Here is a 26,301-nt window from a genome sequence, read left to right on the forward strand (position 1 = left end):
AGAGAAGGAGTTAGTAGAAGGAGGAAGGGCCACACAGCTCCACACACCTAAGAAGGTCCCACTGGAATTTCAAGGCCCGTGATTCTGCTGTGTGGAGTTGTGTGGCCCTTCCTGCTCCTGCTGCCATGCTCTCTGCCCCTGAGTTTCTTAATAGAGTCCCAGCCCAGGAGAGGGTATGGGGAAATCCTAGTATAGATTTCAGGAGCAGATACAGTGACTGGTTGCACAAAAGCATTTCTGGGGTGATGATGCTACTTAGGATCTATTAGTTCCAAGGTAGGGCAGTGTCCTAAACTGACTTCTGACTGCATAGACAGAAGGTCGTTACTGTACACAGCAGCCTAAATTCAGCATCATGAGTCTCTTCAGGCAGGTTTCTGCTTACCAGGATCCCACTTAATCCATCTCCAAAGAAACTACATCAGGCAAGGACATCTAATTCCTGTTAATCCAAACAGCCTGAATCAGCTCAAAGACCCCCCACCCTGCTGACTACCATAAAGTCCACTTGATTTTTCTCCCATTTTGCTTCTCCCCAACCACACATACACTCTGAGAGAGGGCCTTGCCAGTTTGAGCCCCAATAAACCTTACTTTCTACCCACTGAGTGGTCTAGTTCATGGTTTCATTGTTCCCTCACTTCTGGGACTCACTGAAGACCAGGAGCTGGGAGTTGAAGCCTGTGGCTGAGAGCATAAAGACCATCAGGACTCTGGACCAGAAGCCACTACCACACACTTTCTCCAATGACTAACTTGGCTACTGGACATCAGCCTCTGGTGCTTTTGACCTACGGGGGTGGGGGTGGGGCAGATTTCCCAGAGCCAGACCAGCGAGAGAAGGCTCTGTCCTGCAGTGTCTGGTTGATCCCCCAGGGTGACCCTGGCCACTCTTGCATTTACAAATTCAAAAGCCTGTGCAATCAGGTCTTGCCCTGATGCCTAGTTGTACCTTTCTTGGAGGTCCCTGATCCCATGAAAAATGGTAAGTATAGTCGTATAAGAAATGCAGGGAAGGAGTCAGAGGGAATTTACACCTCTCCTTCACTTACTTGTTTCGTGACTGAGTGGACAGGAACCTGTGATGGGGATGGATGATTTTTTTCTGTGTGGGATTTTTATTCTACATTCTACTTGACTAAGATCAGTCTAATACTACAAGTGATTGTCAATGTTTAATTCAAACAAACTGCTGATGGCTGAGCCACATCTTGATGTGTATCATATCACCTGAAGTGATACGTGAACCTTCTAAACTTTAGAGGTGTTCTGGTGATGTGTACATAGTTCATTGAAATCTCCACTGTCAGTAAGAGACAAAAAAAAGCACAGAAAAGAGGTCCAGTTTAGAAAATGCCATTTTAATCCCCTCACTGAAAAGGCTTCTCTCAACCAGATTGTAACAAAATCCACAGCTTATTTCAAAAGAAAATTTTAATACAAGAGATTTTAGAAAATTAAACATATTTGTTTAAAAATTCTATTGTGTAAACCTTAACATAAGAGGGGAGTCGGGATACCACATGCTCAGACTTCTGGGCTGTTTGTACCCACAGGCTCCAGCTTAGGGCTGTAGCAACCACAGAGCTTTCCAGGGTGGATGGAGACAGCCAGCCAGAGCCTTCACCCCATCTGGAGGGCCCAGATCTCAGGTTCTCTTCCCGGGTGTTGAGTAACCCTATGGCTCCTGTGCAAACACTGTCACTTGTCCTATGCCCCAACTCTTTCTGGGGCTTTCCAATTCATCCTGATGAAAAAAAACTCACAGAGACAGACAAACCTCCATGTGGTCAAGTGGCCTCCCCCTGTTGGGGGCAGAACTGAGCAGGTTGCAGATGGCGGCTGGAAAGGCAGTAGCTGGAACAGGTGGTGAGCAGATGTCTTCAGGGCAGGAGAACACAGCCCCAGTGAGATGTGGACCCAAGGCCTCAGCACAGCAGCCACTCCAGCACTGCTACTGTGCACTCTAGCCTTCCCATTCACTACCTAAACTTTACTTCAGAAACATGATGGAGAACATGTGTCAGCAACAGGGGCTGAACTTTTTGGCACAGAAACATTAGATAAAATACAGTGCTACAGTTGTGCAAAGTTAGTGCAGAACCAACCTAAACAGCAAACATTTAATACTAGCTTTAGTGAAATAATGCACAATATTTGAAGAATGTTCATTACAATAGACCTTGTTAGTAAGGAGGAACCTGCCTTCTGACAGCTCCCAGGCCAGGGGGCGGCTCTGGGGTTGGGTGGCAATGTCCCTACGTGGGGGTGTTGGGCAATCAGGACTGTTATTGCCATGGGCATGAGGCAGCTCCTTCTTGTGTGCCTCTCAAACGATGTAGCAGGGCAGGGGCAGGGCGCCCAGCTGAGACTGCTCCTAGATCCAAGCCTCAAAGGACCCCAAAAGCTGATCATACTGGGAAGGTGTGTGCAGGTGCAGGCTGCTAAAGTGAGGCAGTCTGGTGGTACACCCTGGAGAACAGGGCCCAGCATTTCCTGAGGGGCCAGTTATGTCTAGAGGTTATACAGACATACAGAGCTGGAGTAGATGGAGCAGGAACCAAGGCCTATAACACCATGACATGGGCCTCAGGGCAGGAGAACATTTCTAAGAATGAAGTTTCAGCAGCCACAAGAATGCCAGGGCCACAGTCAAGTTCATGGTTAGGAAGCAGTATCCTGTAGAGGTGGGGATAGTCACACTCACTGGGTGACCATGGCTCTGCATTCCTCTTGGACTCTGAGCCTCAGATCTGGGGAGCATTGTGAGAATAGCCTTCCACCACCTAACCCTGCCCTGCACAGCTATGCCCAATTTCCAGGGGGATCACATGCTATTGTGAGGTAATGAGATGGGCCATCTGGAGCCAAGAGTGATTGCTGGGTTTCTGTGGAAACAGAGTGTGGGCAGGGCTAGAGTGTGGCTTAGGGGAGAGCTTCTGTCCAGCACTTGCAAGGCCCTTGTGTCAGTCCCCAACATGGAGAAACAAGGGAATGGGTAGGAGACAGATAGCAAACAACCAAAGGTCCCACAAGGCCCCTGGAACCATTCTCTTATATTCACATTATGGCAGAGTTGGGCAAATTTCCCACAATTATTCCTTGGAAACCAAAGCATCTACTCTGGATGTTTGCCTGCCTGTCTTTGTTCCTTCCTTCATTCCTTCCTTCCTTCTTTCCCCCTCCCTCCTTCCTGTGCTTTAGCTGCAGAGTCTGAATGTGAAGATGGTTCTGTGTGCTGTGTTTACAGGGAGAGAGCCCAGACTCTTAGTGGCATGGGTTTGGACCAGGTGTCCCCAGGGCCTGTTACTTGAGACTCTGGGCTTTGGAGATGTGGGAGGTGGCAGGATCCTTTCCGTACAGAACAGGATGGAATCTGAAGTGTCTCTGTGCTGACTTCCCCAGCTCAGGAGGTGGAGTTGGGGCTGCTAGAGCCTCACGGGGCCTTTTTGGCTGCTAGGTCCAGTTGCCCATACTCTGAGTGTGGTGTTTGTGTGGAGCCCGTGGCATCTTAGGCAAACAAGAAAGGAACCATGTTGGCTTTCTAGGGCCGAGAAGCCTCTTGGGTCCTCCCTTCCCAGCAAACTGCTTCTTCAGCCATGATGGAGGGCAGCTGTGTTCTGCCTTACCTGTGCACAGCCCACCTGGCCAGAGGTGCCCTCTAGAATTGGAGCGGTTCAGGTCTCTCCCTGCACTCTGATTTCCTTTCTGGCTTCTAGGGAACTTTCCCCAAGGTTTCCATGGCTGGGAAAAGCCCTGCTTCCCCGGATCACTTGCCAAGGTCTAGCTTTGAGCTGAAGCCCTTCTGAGCCCATGCTCAGGGGCAACCTAGGTAGTTGCCCCTTGGTAGCCGCCCCTGGAAACTCCTTGGCAAGTAGAGAAGTGCACACTGCTTGGTACGTGGTCCTTTCTGCAGGCTCCTCTAAGCTGTACCAAGACAGCAAGGAGGTTCTGACCTAGTGAGACACACCATGACAGTATGTTCTGAGAGTCAGAGGGACCCAGGATTGGTGGCAGAGGAAGGCAGAGCTGCAGAGCAGCTGGATCTTATTCTACCCCATACCTGAGAGCCCCGGGCTCTAAGACAGTGCCCTGAGATGAGAGCAATAGTAGAACGTCCTCCTGGGGAGCCACAGCATTCTGCTCCCACTGAGGTGTGTTAGGGACAGTTTGTGCTAAACATGTTCAGGGGACAATCATTCTCTTTTCGGTTCTGGCACTGGGTCTGAGATCCTATAGGGCTGGTCTTCCACAGTAATAATGCCTAGCGCCAAGTCTCTGGTGACCTGAGGTCACAGCCAGGGACGTACTCCTCAGGGTTTCCAGGCTGCTGCTGAGGGCTGTGCTGGATGGTGGACCCCTCAGCTCTGACTGGCTGTCCTTGCTGGGACAGCCTCAGGTTTCCTGTATGAATGGTGCTTCCTGGAGCCAGCACAAGGAGGGAAAGATGAGTTCTTCAAGGACCAAAGTCACTGCCAATGCCTTTGCTAGGCCACTAGATGATGTACCTGGAGAAATCACATCCATACCAGCCATGTGGCAGTGCTGTTGGGTGTCTAACCACCACAGGGGCAAGAGGAAGGGCAAGGAGGCCTCGTCCACAGGCGCAGGCAGTTGGATCAGGAGATCCGAGAGTGTAACAGTCATTCTAGTTCCCACAGGGGACAGTGTCATGGGCGACACCTGAAGGACCCTCCTGCCTATGTGTCGTGCATCTCAGCCAGGGGTCTGGGTGCAGCCTGACACCCACTGTCCTGCTGGCAGAACTGGAGTTGGTGAGAACCATACCTGGCCACCCTGGGGGTAGTGACAGTGTCTCCACCTGTGTCTGTCCAGTGAGCAATGCCTTGCTCTAAGGACAGAGACCCAGCAGTTAAAACTGACCAGTTTAATCGGGTGGCATGTGGCAGCAGGAAGGGTGTGTTCTCTCTGGGGACATGGCCATCCTGCCAAGGTGTCCAGGGCCAGCTGCCATGGCTAGGTTGAACACAGAGATTCCACTGAGGTCAGAGGTCACCACTTTGAGGCTCCACAGTGCGAATCTCCCTGGGGTGGCCTCGGGACAGCTTAGGGAAGCGAGAAGCTACTTTAGGCCTACTGTTCTTGTTCAGTGGTTCTCCAGGTGGGGTGATGTCCCTGAAAGACAAGAGGAGATGTGATGAAGTGATAGTTTAAATGCTAATGTCATAGGCAGGGACAGGAGCCACCCACGAGACCAGCAGAGATCACAGAGAGAATCCTGGCCACTCCAACTGGTCAGATATTCATATCATCCCACGTCTTAAACAGCCTGGAAGGCCCACTAACCACCAACCTGGGCTGTGCCTTGGCTAGCTTTAAGGCACCGTACGTGAGCCTGTTTTGAGGCTGTCAACTAGCCAGGCACTCTTCATCTTCATGCGTCATGTTTCCCCTCATCTCCTAGCAAAGCCTCATCCCAGGGCCAAAGAGAATATGCCTCCCAGATCCCTTCATCCAGGGCTGCAATGATGTGCAGAGATGTTCACCAGGGACCTCTGCTAGCATCTCTCCAAGAGGACAGTCAGGGCACATGCCAGTGTTTGGTGGCCAAGGCACTGGTCACAGCCTTGTGAGGAAAGCTGCTGTGTGGCATGAATGGGCCCAGAGCCAGGCTGCAGGTATGAATGCAGATGTGGTGTTCATAGATGGACCTGTTCTTAGCCCCTGAGGCTCCCCTGGGAAGAGGAATGTATGTGATATACAGTCTCAAAGCTTTTTTCCCCCTTCACTTAGCCCAGTGGGGAGTCACTGACACTAGTCATTAAATATCCACCTCCCAGGACAGCCCACACTAACACAACCTGCTTCACTGACTTGAGAGAAATGGGTGGCTACCACTAAAGGCAAAGTTGGAGAAGGATGGCATGCTATGCACAGAAAAGCACAAGGGAAATGTGTTCATTCCATATATATGCATGGCTCTGGAGCCCTTCGCACACTCAACCCTACTCTGAGTAGATCATGGGCTCTGTCCTCTTCAGCTATATCTCTTCAAGATGGGGCACAAACCTTTTCCCATCAAGTTCTATAGAGGATGAGGAGGCAGAGGCCATGGAGGATGTGCATAAGATAGCATGTTGAAAATGAGGGGGACAGGTCAGCTCCAGCAAGGGTCTTCCTGGCAGAGGTGGTAGCAAAAGAGAGTGAGGAAGCCCTAGCCAATAGTGACAGAGGGCTTTATGGGTACAGCGGCCAGGGTACCAAAATAGGTGTATGAGAGGTGTGTATGAGAGGTATGTAGGGGACCCCTCTACAGAAGAGTCTAATGCTGCTGTGGGTGCAGCGGTGCCTGCCTGCTATCCTAACAACCCTAGGATGGGGCTGGAAAACAGAAAATAATCAAGAAAGTCTGGGGAACATGACTACATGTCCTAATCCCAGCCTTACGTGGGTGACTCTCTGTGATGTCACTTCCTGTGATAACAAAGCTGATGCTGAGCCCGGTCCCTCCATTCCAAAAGGCTTCAATGTTACCTCAGCCTGTAGTTCTGGAGGTCTAGCAGCAAGTCCATGTACTGATCATCACCTCTGGGTTTACAACTTCAGCCTGGGCTCTGGCCACGTGCCCTGGGCCATCCACTCCACATGGCAGGAAGAGGGTGCTTAAATGCCTCCTGACATTGTATGTCCTGAGCAATCCTGTAGCCTCCTCACTCTCCACTGGGCACTTCCTATGATTTCTCAAGCTCCTCAGCTTTCTCAGGACAGCGCTAGCTGTGTCCACACAAGCTCTTAGCCTCCTTCAGGCTCACAAGACAACACCCTGCATCAGGCAGGAGGAGGCTGAGCTGATACACTTGAGGTCTGACCCCAGCACCAGGGTCTGTTCTGGACTCACAATAGCAACAGTTCTCAGCCCCAGTGTGCTCCAGAGCCACCACACTTCAAACACAGTGCTCAAGCCAAGATGCAAGTTTGCTGAAAAGCCCAGGGAGCACAGGCGGTTCCGGAAACACAAGGACCAACTGATCCGAGAACAGTTCTACCAATTGCTGGGGTTAAGGTGACTTCCTGGTGGGCTGGCAAACTATCTGAACATTGAGAAGTGATTTTGGAGTCTGTCTAGAAGAGGCATGCAAGTCATGCTAGGAGGGCACTGGGCGCTTGAGAGTGCTTTCCTAGTAGTTGTGTGGCACATTCCAGTGTCTTCATTCCAGACTAGGCCTCACCCAAGGAGCAAAGCTCACTGTAGGAAGCCCAGTCCCGCAGCCTTCACCTGAAGCCCATGCCCATCAGAGGAAACTCTCAGAGCAGGCAAGGCCACCCACTCTGCCTGCACCGCTCACCGTGGTTACTTCCACTTAAATGTGGTGAGGGCTTCAGAGCCTCCTTCCCTGGCTCCCTTCCAGAATGAGGCTATTAGAACATTCAGACAGAAGGTGGCCCATAAAAGACCTCTGCACTTTCCTCAGGAGGCAAGGGAAACATGGCCCAAGAGCTTGTTTCCTCTCTCCCCTCTTCAGCCTCGAGATACTTTTGAGATGTGTTACTTTATTTCATGATTTCTGGGAATAGGTAACACAGAAAGTGTAGCAATTTAAACAGAAAAGCACAGAAGTAAATGGCATGTGTGTGCCCCAGCTCTGGCCTCAGGAAGCAACTTTTGTTGTTGTTCAGAACATCTCTCTAGAACTACCTATTGCAGTGTGTGTGTGTGTGTGTGTGTGTGTGTGTGTGTGTGTGTGTGTGTGAGAGAGAGAGAGAGAGAGAGAGAGAGATTAACAAAATTAACAAATTTATTTGTTAATTTTGCAAGTGGAAAATATGCCCCGTAATGCCTCCTGTTTCTCATGCCAATGGCACATCACTGAGCTTCTCTATGCTGCTTCATGGAGATTGGCTTGGCAAAAGGTCAGGCCCTGTCACATTTGTGGCTCTGGGAGGGCTGTCACTTGGGCTCTGCTGTGGCTGCTGTGTGGATGAGTGCACTGTGGTCATTAGCCTGTGGCAGTTTCTTGGGCTCTACTCTAAACTTTTCTTTTCCTTGCGGCCCAGGGTTTTGTGCACACTAAGCAATGCCCTCCACAAAGCCACACCTTAGCCTTCTAGGTGCTGATTCTGCTGTTCTGCCACAGGGAAGAAGGAAATGTGGCCTGCTTTTCTAAAGCACAGGGATCTGAACTTTTCTCAATGGGCATCTGACTACAAGTGGCCAGTCACCTGCCTGTCACCCCATAGTAGCAACCAGGACATGAGGGCCAGGTCCTGGGTCTGTCATAAGCAGCACTGTTCTCTCTCCAGACATGCATGAGTGTCAGGAGGGCCGTGACAATGAGGAGCACAGGCTTCGGGGCCTAGTTCTGGGTTGAAACCCTCTGTAGCTAGGTGTGAAGACCTAAATAGACACAGGTACCAAGTGTCTCAGGGAGCTTGGCACCTGCTGATACTGGAAACCAACATGGGCATGATGAGGAGTGCCATGAACAGTCCAGAGCCCCATGCAAGACTTCTATCTGCTCTTCCCACAAAACCATGTGAGGTCTGTGTAACCTGATTCTGAAAAAGAAACTCCGTCTTAAGGGTAAATGTCCTGGGCGTGAACTCCAGTTTCAAAGAAGGAGAAAAATCCACAAAAATATGCTTCGACCACTCACCTCTGGTAATATTTAACCATCACCCCTAGCAATGGCTAATCACTGAAAACCTGAAGTTTACCCAGGTGTTCTTCACATTAAGTTGAATAAAACAATTATGGTTTGGCCTGCAGGACACAATCAATCGAGTTTTATCACCCGATATTTGCTAAGTGTCAGTCAATCGTAAAACTGCCAAGCTGGAATTCCCCCAACCTTGCTGTAACCTCAATAAAAATTCTGTTGATTTAGAGCTCAGCAGTCTCAATCCTGACCTGCTGCACCGGTGATGGTTTTGAGCCCTGCTTGAGCTTGACTAAAACAACCCTCATGCATTTGCATTTGATCGGTTCACTGGTGGACTTCTGGGGTCTCTATGATCTGGGCACAACAACCACCCTAGTCAACTTAAGGCCAATGCCCTATTAACCACCCTGCAAGTGTGGCTGCACATTCTCAGTTCCCAGGCATCCTGACCTAGCCATTTCTCCCTTGCTACTGTCTCACTTACCCATACTTGTCCCTTCCAAGTGGCCTGGCCTGACTTCTTGGCCATTATGGTTAGACTTTTCTGTTCCCAGATGACCCAGCAAATATGGAAAGTAGGCCTGTACTTATGGTTTCCTTGAGTGTGAAATCTTAGAAAGTGCTAGAGAAACAACTGCTGCTCAAATGAACTCTGCTGGTATCAGGATGGGCAGTAAAAACTTGGTTAGTCTTCAACTGCTCTCCTCTCCAGGCCTACTGGATAGTTCTACGTGTGCCTGAGGGTCAGCACAGTGTCCAGGTAAAGCTGGAGGATAAGGGTCATCATGAATGAGTTGAGAGCCAGGAAGGTGCCCTCCTCCCCTAGCAGGATGCCCTGCTGTGCTGTGTGTTTTGACCTAGACCACAATAGGTTCCTTCTGAGTTGGGACCAAATGGGACCCCTAAATTGTTTTTTCTGTGATGGGGCCCAGGCAGAGTGACTATAAGTAGCCTAAGGGGAAACTGCCTATGGGTGATCCATCAAAAGTACCACAGGTTCAGAAGACAAACACCAACTACAACTGACTCCCTAGACAGCAGTGCTGTCCGGGAGGGCACGGTCTTGGAAGACAGAGGACTCCCAGGTGTCATGGAAGGTATCAGGCAGGGATACCCTTCAGTGCACTGAAGAGCAGGGCAGCCAACCAGTGACCACTGTGACATAGGCCATCATAAACTCCACCACCATTGTGTTCTCTCATGGCTGGAAAGGTCCTGTCTCCAACAGGTATTATGGTTGGGTGACAAATGCTATGTCCAGACAGAACTGTGCATGGGCAAGAGGCCCACCTCCCTCTTGGGGACAGTGAGCGCATACTGCTATGAGATGTTCAAGATGACTCTGAGGCCTTGCTTTTGTGGGAATATATTGTCCCCTGCCCTTCATCTTGCGAAATTGCTGTATATTACCATTCCCCAGGCCACACAGGGAACACCAGAGGCCACAGAGCATGCAAATGGGCTCTTACAAACTCTGTTGTTGTTTTTTTAATTTTAATTTTAATTTTTTGAGGCAAAGTCTCACAATGTAGCCTTGTTGAGCCTGAACTCATGATGTAGATCAGGGTGTCTCCAAACAGGTCTACCCACCTCTACTTTCCAGTACATGTACCTCCTCCCACTCAGCATGAACTGCTCTTGGAAGGCAGCTCTGCCTTCATTCTGCACCTGTCTGCAAACCAGGGATGGCTAACCAAACCCGCCCTCTTCTAGGCCAACGGCACAGACGTTAGAGTCACCTGTCTGCTTTTACATCTTTTTTTAGACCCCTTAGAAGGTGTCTCAAAGTCTTCAGCCACTGTCCTAACCCTATAGCCACCTTGGATCTCAGGAACAGTAGAACCTTGAAGATGCCACACAGGAACAATCATCTTGTAGGAACTGGACTTCCTGGGGCCACCTTTGTAGAACCAGAATCAAGCAGCACACAACCAGACTGCATCTTGCCTAGGACTGCTTAACAAGGCAGGATTTACCCGTGCCCAAACTTAACCCTAGAATTCACAGCAGTATCCCAGCGACCGCCAATGCTTACAAATGGCAATTTTGGTAAAAATCCTTTCCTGCCTGTAATCATTACTTTTTTTTTCTTCTTCCTTTGAAGTTGAGTGGCCAGGCCTCTTATCTTCAAAGTTCCAGAGCAATTGGGGCAGAAGTGGAGCAGTACCTCACCTGACCCACCAGCACATTCAGGGATGTAGCACAAGGACAGAACACTTGCCCAGTGTGTGCAATGTCCATTTCCAGCACTGTAAAATCCAAACCAGAACCAGAACCAGAGCAGCATCAGGAAAAAAAAAAATGACAACAACAACACAAATCCACAACAACAACACCCCACAGAAATAAGCCTGCTGCCTGGCTTCCACGCCACAGCTCTCACACAGGACAAACAGAGCAAGGACCTTCCTTAGTGCCCTCAGACACAGGCTCATCAAATACAACCGTGTCCTTAACAGTAACGGTCAGGGACTGCTAGTGGTGGCAGTGGCTCTCACTCTGCAGAACTACAAACCTGAGAAGCCAGGCAGATTCCCTGCTCTGCACTGGCCTGCGAAAGAAGCTTTCTGCCACCATCTCCTATCTACAGAGCCTGCAGGACAGGATGAAACCCTGCAGTGGGGATGCCCCCATGCAGAGGACTCACAGCCTCCAGCCCCTCAGCCTGACTCCCCTGCTTTATGGCTCGGGGGTTTTCTGAGCTCTCTATGGGCCATTTTAAAGGAGTAACAGCTACAGGTACTAGTAGAGACATTTATGAGCAGCAGGTCCCTGGTCTTCAAAGCCTCCCTGCTCTGGAGCAATCTTCAGGATGTGCTGTCATCAGCTCAACCACCAGCCTGGGAGGTCACTTCAGCAGCACCTAACACAGTGACCTCCATTTGCATCCGAAGGGACAAACCTCTGGATGCCTATGCAATCCAGCTGAGCTACAGCCAGTCATATCACCCCGCCTGTCAGTTAGCAGGGGACATGCTGCCACTCATCCAAGAAAGATTCTGCCCTTCCTCTCATTCCCTGTGCAGGCCCACTGACAGTGCTGAAGAGGGCCTGGGGTCCAGAGGAGAGGAACCCAAGTTCAGGGAGGGCACACGAGTATCAAAGCATCTAGACACATAATTTAGAAATGTCCCACCTCCTGTGCCCTGATGGTCCTCTCCTGCCCACCTCAGGCACCCAGGGCCACCCTTGACAGCAGCTGCTTCTGAGGTGCAGTGCCTTTGGCAAACCCTGCCAGTGCCTTGCTTTCTATGTCCCCCACCCACAGTTGGCTACAACTAGGATGAAGCCTTTGAGGCAGAAAATGGCCCCAGGGAAGACTTCCATTTGTGGCAACACCTAATTGCATTGATGTTGACACAACTGCACAGACACAGCCCTAAAGATCAAAATGGGGAGCAGCTCGGGCTGCAGACAGCTGGGCAGAGGTAGCAGAGGATGAGGCAAGCAGCTGCCTGGCCCATCTAATATGCCATACTTCCAGTATATAGACACTATGGACTGCACACACTTGGCAGGCAGAGAAGGCATCATTCAGAGCCCACTCTAGCACCAGAGGGCAGGCCCCTCCCAGATGGCAGGTACATGACTGGGTCACCTGCTTCCCACGCAGCAGCTCTTATTCTTACCAGCTGGGAGGCAGAGGATGCTCTAATCTGCAAGATCCTTTGAATGCTGTGCTTCTCCCTCAGCTTCTAGTACCCATCAGTTGGGAGTGTTCTCCCCACTTCTCCTGCATGGGTCCCTCTTCACCTACAGACACCTTCCAGGTACAAGTCCTCTCCTCTGGGCTACTCTGTCCTCAATGGCCTTACCTAGATCATGGTGCCAGGAGCCAGGCACCACCTCTAGATGACAGCCTCTCAGTTTCTGCCTCCTGCAGGCCTCTGTCCTTGGGTTCTGGATGTACCACCTGCTTTGCATGAATGCCAAAAGGCCTCACAAAACCCATGTCTTGTCTCCAAGTCACCATTTACTAAATGGCAACTCTTTGCTTTTAACCCTGCACACCACTGATGTCGCCATGCACATTCTCTCATCCATGCCCAGACCTTCAGGGCTGCATTCTAAACACACCAGGGGCTGACAGCTGCCCCACCCCTCACACCTCCCCACAGTCACCTTCTTCACCCTCCACATTCAGACCTCCCCCACAGTGTTCCCTATCCCATTCCCCAGACCACAAGAGGTTTTCTGGAACCTGCTGTCCTTGCACTGGCTCGTCCCCTCACCATGCAGGACCTTGCCCTGGCACATTCCCACCAGGCATGTTCCCACTTGTCTCTGAAGCAATCACCAGCTGGTGTGCATAACACTCCCCGAGCTACTCAACGTCTGTGTCCCCAACCAACTCGGCTTGCCCTAGCACTGCCCGAATCTGCCTGGCATGCACACACCCTGCACTTGGTGAGGGGCAGGCACTACTCTGGGCTGTGCTACTGGCTGGCCTGGGCTACTACACTGACAGATCCCAGAGCAACCTAAAGAGCCTTGGCCTCCTGTTGAGCGCTGGGACTAATTTGAACCCTTTGATTTCCTAATCGCTTATGTGTGAAGTTTTCCTATTTTAGCAGTGAAGGTAGTTGCTTAAACATCTCTAATTTTCTCAACATGTTTTGCTCATTTTTTAGTCAAAACAAGTTTGAGTCCTAGCAGTCCTGTGGGTAAGGAGAAATAAATATTTTCCCTCTTGTTCATGGTGATTGTTTATAACCAATCGATCAATCTAGTATTCATATTCCCCTCACAGTATCCTTCTTGGGGTGAGCATGGGACAGAAAGGGAACATGGTTTCCATGATTAGAACACACACTACGTGCCTTCTACACTGGAACACCAATCCTAGAGTCCTATTGCACAGTCATGTTAGCAGCTCCACGTCACAGGTGCATGTGAGGGCTGCAAGTGTAGCTCAAAGACACATTGAGGACTTGAACCCAGCATGGCCTCATTGTTTCCCATCTTACACCCTGAACCCCCAAGATCATAGCCCTGAGGGAGGCACACATCAGCCCTTCACTGTCAGATGGTAACTATCCCGGGCTGCCCAGTGACTCAGCTTGTCCCTGGGGTTCAGGCCCTTCTCAGAAGTGACTTGTTCCAGAGAAGGTTCCGTCTCTCCCTGGGTGGTCCAGCCTAGAAGATACTGGAGGCAACGAGAAGGTTGCCTGGGACCTGAGGGCTCCCTCCATGCTCACAGAGTCCACATGGGCGGAGCAATGGGTCATCATTCAGAGGCTGCTCCTCTGTGGACTGTGGCTGCCCCTGTCCCATCGATGTGTCCCATGGCCTGACTGCCATTTCATTCCCTAACAGTAGGGAGGGGGCTCCCCAGGACCAGACCTAATGGACTCTCACAGCTGTCTGGCTGTGTAAATTCAGTCAAGTCATGTCCCCCAACTGGTTCCCCATTTTTCTGCTCCAGTTGAGGGGAGAGTAGAGGAAATGAGCCATTATGGGTAACCCCCAGAGTTACTGGGAGAGTGAGTGAAGCCCACTTCATGGCTGACTAAAGAAGCCTGGAGAGCTAATGATTGTGATGAGACCATTTCCATACGTATGCTCAATCAAGGCCCCAGTGTGAAACTTGGTCCCTGGCTAAGAGTTAAAAGTGCGGGAAAAGTGAGTGGCTAAAGGTGACCAGAATATCACATGGCCCTCCCTTGCCACATCAGTTTTTCCCAGCGGTGCTGCTGCCTACATGACTCCCATCTAAGTGAAGGAGACACCGTCAGAGTCGCTGGCCACCAAACCACCATCAACTTCCTTACCTCCTGAGCTTAGAGAGTGTTCTGCACCATGAACTGCCTGGACAGCTGAGTTAGCTCATCAGCATGAGTTGAGCCTGTTCCTTGCTGTAGCTGACCCTGCTGCTCAGGCTGCACTCGTGGCTGCAGGCCCCTCTGTGAGCTGTGATGGTCATGGGGGCTGGCAGGGACGGCAAGCCAGGCTGAGTGGGCATTCTGTGCATGCCAGGAGGCTCAGCAGGGGCAGAAGGCAGTGTGAGGATGTCCCACGTTCCTCACATAACCTGTGAGAAATGACGCCTGGCCTAGTGCCAGCATATTGTCTCTTTCCTCTCACTGCACCACTGTTCAACCTGGGAGTTGGTGTAGGCTGATTGTCCTGATGGGATGCAAGGAAAGCCATGTGGAGCCCCACCAAGAGATCAGCCAACTCCAGGGCCTCCTAGCCTGTCACCTCAAGTGGGAGCAGTGCTAGGACTTCAGGCCACTAAGATCAATGCCTGGTGTCCTCTGCACAGCAGTAATACTGGAAGCCCAGTGACATAACCAGCACTGGTTACCCTAGACAGCATATTTTAAAGTTTGGAGGGAAGGTTGACCCTCAGACAGGAAAGCTGTCACTAGAATGGGTGGCACCATTATGAAACAAGTCACACCAGCTTCTGTGTGCTGTCACCACACCTCTGCTATTACAGGGATTTTGTTGCTTTCTTTTTTCACTAACCCTAAATTGGATGGAGGGTATTGTGCCAAAAATAACCTAATCTGCTTCCTTTTCTCCAAACTGAATTTTCTGAGGCTCCAATGTTTAAAAATAAAAGCCACGAAGTAGGGCAGGCAATTGTAGTAATATCTATGCTGCCAACTTGTATCCTTTGGGGACTAAAGTGAGACTTTAAACACAAAAGCAGGACTGTGACTGCAGCCAGAACAGTGCCCCTGTAAAGGTATACACTTAGTGGCATTTCTTTTAATACTCTCAGGCCTATGAGATCTTTGTGACTTTGAGCCCCACTTCACAGGTAAGGACACCGAAGCAGAGAGTGAACCAGGCCACAAGGCCTGAAGGCCTAACATCTGACCAAAGGTCTGTGTGCATTCACATGGTTGCAATGTGACATGACAGGAACTCCACCACTGCAGGCTGTTGTGAATATGCTTGCTGTGTCCCCAACATCTCAGAATGTCACTCACTCTCTGCCCTGTTTCTGAGGAGCCCAGGACCTCTTACACACTCTCACTAGTGACGCCAGCCGCTGTCACACTGCAGTTCCTGTGGTTCCTGTGCAGCTCACCCTCAGTATGCTGACTGCCAGAAGTGTCTGCAGAAGGAGAAATGGAGGCACAAAGCCTGTAGAGGGGCAAGTCCATGATCACCATGTTAGTAAGTAGAACACAGGCCACACCTAGCTTACCACCCTCCATCCCTACAGATGTCACTACTAAGCCTTTGAGCGTGCCAAGAGGCAACAGCAAGGTTGCTTCCTGTTGTATTTGTAGGTTCTCAACCTATCTTTCCAGAGCAAGCAGGTGAGGAAACATCTGTGGCCCTGTCACAGCAAGCTCCCAAGTGTGAACAAGAGGAATCCAAACAGCCTGCTCTTCTCCCGAGGCAGCCACTTGCTGCAGCTCTGGAGCTACACTGCTGGGCTGGCGGACTGTGTGCCTTGATGTTCAAGGGCTATTAAGCACACCCTTTGCATACTGGACAGACAAGGGACATGAAAGGGCTGTGGCTCTCAAGCAAGCCAGCTAGGAATGGCAGCTTGGTGCTTGTGGAGCAGACATCTGAGGCCATGCTCCACCATAACGCCAGAACCCCAAGTTCCTTATTTCATCTTCCTCGGCCACATTTTCCAGCTCTTCCTGAAACCCATGCTTCAAGGGAGCCTCAAAGTGAGGGTTGTGGCAGGACCTAGGATGGTGCCAGGACTCTGTGCCCATGGGTATCACTTGGAGGGGGAACAGCAGGCACAGCTTGTACCCAGGGAATTTCCCCCAGGAAACAGAGAGCAGCCATGCCCTCAGCAGGCTTTATTCTGACATGGGCAAGAGGACCCCTAACAAAAACCTTGAGATTGGCAATGGTGAACTGATAAGAGGAGTAGAAAAGCTTTCAGAAGCTCATCAGCTCCCCTCATGCCCACAGCTCCCACACCCTAGCTACACACTGGGTCACTTCATTCTCATGCTCATTTCTCTCACCTGGAGAAGGACAGCAACACAAATACCAAAGGGAACAAGTGGATCTCAATGACTCAATGGAAAAAGCCCCAACCAAGCTCTTGGCATCTGGCAGGGTGAAGAGTACATTGTTTTTTAACACATGTCCCACTCCTGACCATGGATCTCAGAGACTGCAGATAGCTTTACAAGATCCTATAAGCCGACCCTTCACCATGCTCAGACCCTCTTAACGTGGCACCATGGCCAAAGGGTTCCATTTAAACTGCTCACTGCAGGATAAGGGCCTCCCATATCTACCAGCTGGGAAAGACCCTGCCCAAAGCAGCCTGGCCCAATCACTTGAAGGATTCTTGTTTCCCCTACATTGACCCTGATGCCTGGCTTGGGACACTCTTACATTGATGGGGTGGCAGGGATGCCATCACAGTTGTGCCATGCCACCTGCTCGGTGGGGCCTCTGCCAACTTGGCAGCCTAGAGCAGACAGCTTGCTATTCCTGATGCTCTGAGACTCCGTGTTAATTTCACAGCTTGTTCGTACAAAGGAGAAACTTTGGAAACACTCCCCTCCAACCCTGACAGTTTCTCCCCAGCTTCCTCTCTGCCTGGCTGGTGCTTCCACTCTACCCATGTCCCAGTGCCCAATCTTGGCCATCACTGCTTTTTGTTCCTCCCTCTTTCTGTGGCCTCCATCACCTCAGTGACTCTCCAGTCAGCCATTCCCACTAGTGTACTGGGGACTTGTATCCCAAAGGATGCTCCAAATTCCTAAGTGAAAGGACTCTCCAGGATTTCAATGCCGAAGTCACACTTGAAAATTCCTCAACAAGAATCTAGTCATAGAATATCCTCAACACTTCCCACTCATTATTAGAGCAACCTACAGTGATCTGTACAGGGAACAGGCAATACTAGCTTGGGCTGGAGAGACATAGCAACAGCCCGGAAAGGCCAGCAAATTCCCTAGGCAGAGAGGACTCCAGCCAGTATCCTCAGCACTGTTGCAATACTGTGTGCTACAAGTACACCAGATTCATGCTTCTAAAACGTATTTTCTTACAACTCCTATCCTGTGACACATCCTATGTTCATTTGCAAGCATGCCCCTTTGTTTGCCATCTCACTCAGCATCTGTAAAGGCCTAATGAGCAAATGGGGAGGAATAAAAAGAGAGAAAGGAGGAAAGGAGAGAAATATCAGTGCAGCCTCGCTGGGTGCAAGGCTTCAACCTCTGGCTTTGCGGGGATCTGAGGACAGAGGCTGCCTCCTGCCCCAGGGCAGACAGGAGCTAGCAGGGCAGGTAATGAAAATCGGTATGCTGTGGTAGGACATAATCTCTCTCACCTCGAAGGCCATTGCAACTACACTTATTTTTAAACCCTCTCCAGCCCTGGTCATATAGCTTGTGTTTCAGCGACAACCTGACCAACTTGGCAGTGATGAGGACTGTGGAGCCTAGAAGGCTCTTGACAATCTCACAATAACTCAAGATAAAAGGTTTGAGTTGTACGAGTCAGTAACACCTTTTGAGGAAAAGAGCCTCTGTGTGGGCTCAAGTGGGGCCTGGCAGAGCACACCACAGCCCACTGCTACCCCAGACTAAACTTAATTGCTCTCTGGAAGAACATGGCTCTTCTCATCTTAGCAGAAGCTGTATTTAACAACAGTTGGAGTAAAAGAGACAGTGAAGGGTAGGGAGGAGAAACATGGTCCACACTTCTGCTGAACCTCCACATGGGGGTCTGTGCTTTGATCTACTTTATTCATCTCCCTCCACATCTGTCCCTCCCAGGGTCACACCAGGTTCCAAGGGATAAGTTACTCTGCAGAGAAATATTTTAACAGTATGTTAAATGACAGCCTAGCAAACCACGGAAGCCATGGGATATGCTGCCCAGTTCCTCAAAGACCTCTTGAAGTCAGGCCCCCTTCATTAACGGCACCAACTTTCCCCCAGGGATCTGAGTAAGCCTCTGCAGCAGGTCACAGTCCTTGGGGACCATCTTTCTCAAATGTGACAGGAGAACACAGCCAATGCGAGGCTCCTCAGAGTGGTCACTGAGAAAAGCCATCTTTCTGCTCCCTATCTGGGGGCCTCTGGCACCCCCATGTGCCACACGGGCACAGGGTCCAAAATTCAGAAGAAATGCCCACTTCCCATTGTTTCACTTTCACGAAGAGCTGAAACAGGCATTGTTAAGGAAGGGAGCAGAGGCCAAAAGTGGGGGAAGGTACATTTGACCTGCTGATTCTCCACTCTCAGATCTGAGGGGATGGCAGGTTGCTCAAAAGCCACGCTCTCCTCCTGAACACATAGCACCACTGACAACCTCAAAGTGCTGTCACTTTGAGCAGGGCAGCAGGCTCCATGCAATGCCAGAGCCAAGACTGCATAACCCTGAGAACTTAAAGGCACATTCAAGGGGGAACCCACCAGCCACTTCCTTTCAGCAGCTCTGATCTGCCCTGCCCACTCTCCAGGTGGGGCAGGCTACTAGAACAGAAGTGAACACAGAATCTGGTCCACAGAATAGACAGACAGGCATAGGACATAAGCAAATGCAGAATGGACAACAGCAGAATGAATACCAGGGATCTCAAGTCCATCACCTATGTGGAAGGGCTCCAGGAAGAATGGTCAAGATCCAGGGCCATACCCTTGAGTCTCCGCAGAGCTGGGCAGGTCCTATGAGTGTGTGACACAGTGAGCATGTGACACCATGGGCATGTGAGAAACTAGCCAGAGAGCCATGTGTGTGGCAGGGATAGCGTCTAGGAGACAAAAGGATCTGGGGCCACAGAATCACCAATGGCCAAAGCCAAGTGTTGTATGGTGGAGACAGGGTAAGATCAATCTTATGTTCAATAGAAACCTGGCACTTCAATGTTTTAAACAGATGGCATTTAGTTGTTTTACACTGGCAACTACTTCACTTAAAAACAAGAAATAAGAAAGCCCCATTGTCTGGTCACATCAAAGGCAGAGGAATCAGGTCTGTCCACAGGTGTAAGTTTCCCAGCTGCGTCCTCAAACCTAGGTGAGAGACCATATTGCCCAGGACTCCCATGTGCTGGGAGGAGTCCTAAGATCAGCCATGCTTCCTCTCTGGCTGCACTTTGCTTTTCCATGTTATAAAATAATTCACAGGTCTGGAGAGATGCCTCAGCGGTTAAGAGCCCTGACTGCTCTTCTATAGGACCTGGGTTCAAATCTCAGCACCCACATGAAAGGTCACAACTGTCTGTAGCTCTAAGATCATACAGAGACACACACAGGCAAAATACCAACACACATAGAAAATGAAAATTAAAAATCAGTTCACATATGTAAACATATTGTTATAATCTTGAACTGCTATAAAACCTGGGGTTTGGTATTTTAATGGTACCTTCACACAATTCCACCAAGAAAATGAACACAGCACCCACCCAGTGAGATCCTAGAAGATGATGAGATAAGGTAGGTGCAACATGGGGCTGGCCCACCTAACTGTGTCTTAGAAAATGCATCTGTGGACATTCATTCACTAGATGGGACTTTTAAAAGATCCCATGTCAGTGTCTGAAAGAACAAAGGAACAAGCTGCAGAGATTTGCTAACACTGATGCACTGAGGGATTTGTTTCTTTAGTTGAGAACCAAGTATGTGCATGTATATTTGTGTATCTGTACATGTGTGTGTGTGTGTGTGTAGCTGTGTCTGTGTATATATGTGACTCAAAGTGTATCTGTTTATGTGTATACACATGTCTGTGTGGGCATGTCTGTTTGTCTGTATGTGTGTGAGACAGTGTGTGAGTGTATGTGTACATACTTGTCTATGTATCCTTGTGTGTATGTGTCTGTGTCTGTATCTCTAACTGGAACTCTCTGGCTACGCTCTTCATTAAAGATGCTGGTTCTCATGGTCTTCTATGAGCAAACACAGAGAGAAAACATCTTGGGGACTCCTGCCAACATGTGCAAACTTGGCTGCAAATCACCTCTCTGAACTCCGAAACAAGAACCATCTGCAGCTTTCACCCTGCAGTCTTAACTTGCTAACAAAAGATAGGAGGACAGCTTAATTTGCTATCCCACTGAAATCAGGGACAAAGCAAGGCTGCCCACTCTCTCCATATCTCTTCAACATAGTTCTGGAAGTCCTTGCTAGAGCAATAAGACAGTTGAAGGAGATCAAGGGGATACAAATTGGAAAGGAAGAAGTCAAATTATCACTATTTGCAGATGATATGATAGTATACCTGAGTGACCCTACAAACTCTACCAGGGAACTCCTACAGCTGATAAACACCTTCAGCAAAGTGGCCAGATACAAAATTAACTCAGTAAAAAAAATCAGTAGCGCTCCTTTATACAAAAGACAAAAGGGCTGAGAAAGAAATTAGGGAAACAACACCCTTCACAACAGCCACAAATGACATAAAGTACCTTGGTATAACCCTAACCAAGCAAGTCAAAGACTTGTATGAAAAAAAATTCAAAGTTTCTGAAGAAAGAATTAGAAAGATCTCCCATGCTCAGAAGATCTTTTATTGTAGAGGATTGTTTTAGCAATTCTAGGTTTCTTGCTATTCCATATGAAATTGAGAATTTTTCTTTTCAGGTCTGTAAAGAATTGTGTTGGTATTTTGATGGGAATTGCATTGAATCTGTAGACTGCTTTTGGTAAGATGGCCATTTTTACTATGTTAATCCTGCCAAGCCATGAACATGACTTCCACACATGAGCTGCGGCACAAACATACACACTTGAGCACAAATAAAACATGTAATGCATTTTAAAAAACTCATGCAGACACAAGGTCTGCATGGTCCAGAGCAGAATTTGCATTTCAGCACCACTGACAGCTCCCACTCCTGTTCCTCAGCATTCCAGAAACTGCACAGAGCTGCAGGCTCCTAACTTCCGAAGTGCAAAGAAGCAGAGCTGGATGTCCAGAAGAATGCATGACAGGTACTCACACAAAGAAGGGCACCAGCTGCACCAGGGTCTCCTTCTTGGGGTTGGCAGCAAACTCTGGCACCATCTGGATGACCTTGTTCATGACATTTCGTAGGTAACTCTGGAGTTGCTTTCGTCGCTCTTCCACAAACTTGGCATCCTAGGAACACATGTAGAATGTGTGCACTTAGTAACTTGCTTCAGAGAGGATCTTGTGCAACATGCACCCATCAGGTGACACCTGGCAGAGAAGCTGGAGTACAGCTCAGTGGTGGAGTGCTTGCTTGTCATGTCCAAGGCACTATGTTCTATCTCCAGCTTCACATATGCTATGGAAAAATGCCTGGGACAGTATTTTTATAAAGCACAGGAAAGGCAGTCCCAATGCCTGTGCACAGCACTGGATGCATTGCACAGCACTGCACAGCCTGGATCATCCAGGTGTGGCGTTGTTTCTCAGGTGCCACAAGAGTCTAAGTGTGGCATCACAGACCAGGGTCAGACTGGTGAACACAGTCATTGCAGAGGCTCTGAGGGAGTTCTCAGACCACTGCAAGCAGCATAAATGCACCTAGTATACAGGTACACATGGTTATTAATCACAGTGCCATCCTCTGGAGTACATGCATAATTTGCCTTCATAGTTTTGTTTTGTTTCTTTGCCTTCATAGTTTTTAAAAATATGATTCTGTTGCTAATTACAAAAGGTTCAAAATGTGGCAAAGCTGTGTGGCACAACCCTGATGTCAGGCACAGTGTCTGAGTTACAGTCACACCCTGACTAGTCCACACTCCACTCTGTGTCTGTCTGGTCTTTACAGGCAGGGCTATTGCACCTGTGTGATGATCTGATGCCTTTACATTCCCTGGGCGCTCCTACCTATATGCCTGCCTAGGCAGGCTCTGGCTCATGACAAACCAACCCCCTGTCTCTGCCTCCCCAGTGATGGAATTACAAGCATATGACATCTACCCAGTTTTGTTTTTGTTTGTTTGTTTTTAAGGAAATGAGCTCCTGCTGAACAGTTTAAACCTGAGCTATTCAGAGTACTTCTCAACTCTTCCCTGTGCCCTGTGTTCCCGGTGAGCTGTATCATTACAAGACAACCAAGGTTGATGACAGGTTTAAATGGGAAGAACTAGCCCAAGGCCCTAAACTAGATGGCAGATAAGTATGGACTCAGGTCTTCAAGGAGCTATTTTAGACCCTTCAACTCAGAAGACAACCCCCAACCTTCAGAGGAAAACCCTTCTGGCCTTCTCTCACTGTCAGGCACCTGCATTCAGTTCACACAAGTCCTACTTCGTTTTTGGCTTTTAGCAGAAGCCACCTGTTGTGTGGACAGAGGGATGCCTGTCACCTCAGAACCAAGTCAGGCTGCCTGACTTCTGATCTAGGCCCATGGACTGCTGTGAACAGCTCTTGTTCTGATCCTTAGCCTCTATCTCCATATGCCATGTGCACATGTGCACAGGAGACTTCATGCCAGCCACTTGCTTTATTGTGAAAAGATAAGTTCTCAGGTGTCCCCATCTGCTCTCATCTAATGAAACCTTAACCATTTCTTCCATAGCTGCTTTATCATTTTGGCCTTTTCACTGTGCATTGCTGAGGAATTAAAGTCAGGGCCTCATGCATGCTAAGAAAGTGCTGTACATCTGAGCTACATCCCTAGCCCATGCTAAGATAGCTATAGTCGGGTGTGGTGATGCATTCCTATAATCTCAACACTTAGGAAGTAGAAGCAGAAGGATGATCAAGAGTTCAAGGCCAGCTTTGGCTATGCAGCAAGTTTGAGGAATGCCTGTGCTGTCAAAAGCAGGACAATAAAATAAATAATGAACAATTACTGTCACTTAATACTTCATTCTTAAATACTTAGTATATAATTCTAGAATATGATTTTACGTTACCAAACATCATTATTGCCTCTAACAAAGAGAATGTTCATGGTTGGTATTACTGACTAGTTAATCTGTAATGATGAAGTACTAATTCTCAAAGGAGCTTGCTGCTTCTGGAGACTTTTGCTTTCTGATTTTGTTTTTGAGACAGGTTCACATATTATATGCCAAGCTGGCCTTAAACTTGTGATTCTTCTGCATCAGACTAGAATTTTAGTGCTAAGGTTACAGGTGTGCACCACCATACCTGAATGCCCGTGTAAAGTGGGTGGAGATATCAAGCCCAGGTCTCAGCCAGAAGCTCTCCAGAAGGCTGAGGGGCAGTGTGGACAGGCCGTGTCTGCCCTTCTCATGAGGAAGGCAGTTACAAGTGTTCACAGAAGTCCACAGACAAGGTTTGATCCAAAGGTATGTTTTGTGTAGACTGAACAGTGTTTGGGAAGATTAAAGCTTTCTTAAAAAGCCAGATCCCTTTCAAACCCAGCAGCCCTGTGGTCTTGTCTTCACAACAGCTGCCGGCCAGTTCATTGGTGCTTGTCGTCCCCGTCCTGTCTCAGTGCATATTTCACATAGTTTGAGCCTTACTCTTTCATTATGAAGGAAGGTCTCATCCTTCATAAGATCCCCCCACAGTACCTAAGGGGAACAAGAACCTTGAAAAAAAATACTGGCTGAAATAATAAATAAATATGGGAGATACACCAGGAAGGCGAGGCTGGTGGCCAGAGAGAGCTGTGTAGAGGTCATGGTCCATGACCAGGTGAGAGAAGACACAGATCCCAAGAAGGACTGGGTGGAGGAGGCCAGGCTGGCCTGGACACAAGTCCTTGGTTCTAAGACCTGCTGGACAAGATGGCAGAAGGCAAAAACCCAGCACATCAGTGAGCTGGTCCTTCAGAGCCTGTGTGTCATTCAGGGTACCTGGGGTGGTAACTCAGGCACATGGAGCCAGTCCTGAAAGGTCCCAGAATTCTGACTGGAAGCAGCCAGCATGCAGATTAGAATGTGAGCCCAACACATGACCCCTAGGACACCTCTGGATGCCACTTAATGAATTGGTGTTGCCCATGGACCTGCTGCTGTTTGGCAGTGTCTCTGCCTGTACCGACATCAGTTATCAATGGAGCTGTTCACTGAGTAAGCAAGGGCATGCAGGGATGTTTTAGTGAGAGTATTTATTCCTACCAGAAAAGGACCATTTTACTTCAAGCCTCGGAAAAGGATAGAATTAAATTAGGCATTGTTCTTCTGTTTTGTTTTTTAATTTAAATTTATTTTTTTATAATTTATTCACTTTATATCCCAGTAGTAGCCCCCTTCCTGGTCTCCTCCTGGTCCCACCATCCCTCCCTCCTACTCCCTATTTTCCTTCCCTAATCCTCAGAAAAGGGGAGTTCTCCTCCCCTACCATTTGAACCCAGCCTATCAAGTCTCCTCAGGACTGCCTGAATCCTCTTCCTCTGTGGCCTAGCAAGGCTGCCCTGCCAGGAGGGAAGTGATCAACGAGCAAGCCACAGAGTCCATGTCAGAGACAGTCCCTGCTCCACTTACTAGAGGACCCACTGAGCTGCCTATCAGCTACATTGGCTACATCTGAGCAGGGAGTCTAGGTCCTCTCCATGCATGGTGCTTGGTTGGTGTATCAGTCTCTGCAGGATCCCCTGGGCCCACATTTATTGGCTTTGTTAGTCTTCTGGTGGAGCTCCTGTCCCCTCCAAGTCCTTCTATCCCCCCACTCTTCCATAAGACTCCCTGCAGTCTGCCCACAGTTGGGCTGTCAGTCTTAGCATCTGCTTCAATCCTCTGCTGGGTGGAGCCTTTCAGAGGACACTCCTACTGAGGGTAGACATTAAGACTAGGCTGTACTCAGAATGCAGGCTTGGGTTTCACCCATTGCAGTCTCTGCCTCTCAGCAGAGACTGGACTGGCTGCTGCTCCTGGAAGTCTGGACCTACTGTCCTCAGGAAATGCCAGATTGAGCTTGGTCAGAGTGTGAGGGGGCACAGGAAGCACAGCGACTTCCCTCTTCTGGAAAGGTATCACTGGAGGGTGGAGCTTTCCTGTATGAGAAGAGCCATGTCAGAAATGACTCTGCAGAGGTGCTCACTCCACCATTCAACATCCACAAGTGACTAGCACATTTCTTCACCATTCCATACACAGAGGTTACCTCAAAATGAGTAAGAGAACTGACAAGAAGAGCTGAAACTTAGAAACTATAAAAATCAATCAATCAATCAATCAACCAACCAACCAAACAAACAAACAAAAATAATTTCAAGAATAGGTCTTTATGACCCTCTGTTTGGCAAAGCTTCATCATACACAACATTAAAAAGAAATTCAATAGCAAAAACTGTCTTCTACAAAGGATATCGTCCAGAGGGTGAGAGGTAACAGGACAAAAGGAAAGGAATATCAGTAAAGGATGCACTGACCAGGGCTTTACATCTGAGATACCTCAGAAACAGTTACCACAGCCAAACACTGTAAAAAGGCAAATGGAAAAAGACATTCCTGCAAAGACATGCAGACAGCCAAGGAGGACATGAAAAAGATGCTTAGTGTGTGTCTTGGGGGGTGGCGGGTGACACAAGAAGGCGGGACTTCAACCTAACTGGTGTGTGAGTGATCAAGAGGGGCAATAGTAAATTCTGGTGAGAGAAAAAAAAAAAAAACTATACATTTGCACATCAGCAAGCACACTCATCTGTCACAGAGAGGCTCAGAAAACAAAGCAGCCAGCTTGGAAAACAGATCATTCTTCAAAATGCTAAATACTCCATTAACATTTGCAGCAGATCAAATGCTTGTGCTCCTTCCAAACTAGTATGTTAAGCCCTGACCTACAAAGCCAAGCATTGCTGGTACATGCCTGCAATCCCAGAACAGGGGAG

At 49.0% G+C, this 26,301-nt stretch overlaps 1 protein-coding gene across 1 annotated transcript in view; it reads right to left on the reverse strand.

The window, feature by feature from the left end:
* Positions 1 to 1,416: 1,416 nt before the first annotated feature.
* Snx29 (sorting nexin 29) overlaps positions 1,417 to 26,301 on the reverse strand; it is a 425,497-nt gene continuing 400,612 nt past the window's right edge. Inside the window, exons 20-21 of the mRNA XM_055597769.1 lie at positions 21,520 to 21,659; positions 1,417 to 5,136 (exon numbers count right to left, since the gene is read on the reverse strand). Coding sequence (XP_055453744.1) covers positions 5,007 to 5,136; positions 21,520 to 21,659 — 270 coding nt within the window. The 3' untranslated portion in view covers positions 1,417 to 5,006. The remainder of the gene's footprint in view (positions 5,137 to 21,519; positions 21,660 to 26,301) is intronic.

The sequence above is a fragment of the Psammomys obesus genome, unplaced genomic scaffold (assembly GCF_907164565.1).
Source record: "Psammomys obesus unplaced genomic scaffold, mPsaObe1.curated_primary_1811, whole genome shotgun sequence".
NCBI lineage: Eukaryota > Metazoa > Chordata > Mammalia > Rodentia > Muridae > Psammomys > Psammomys obesus.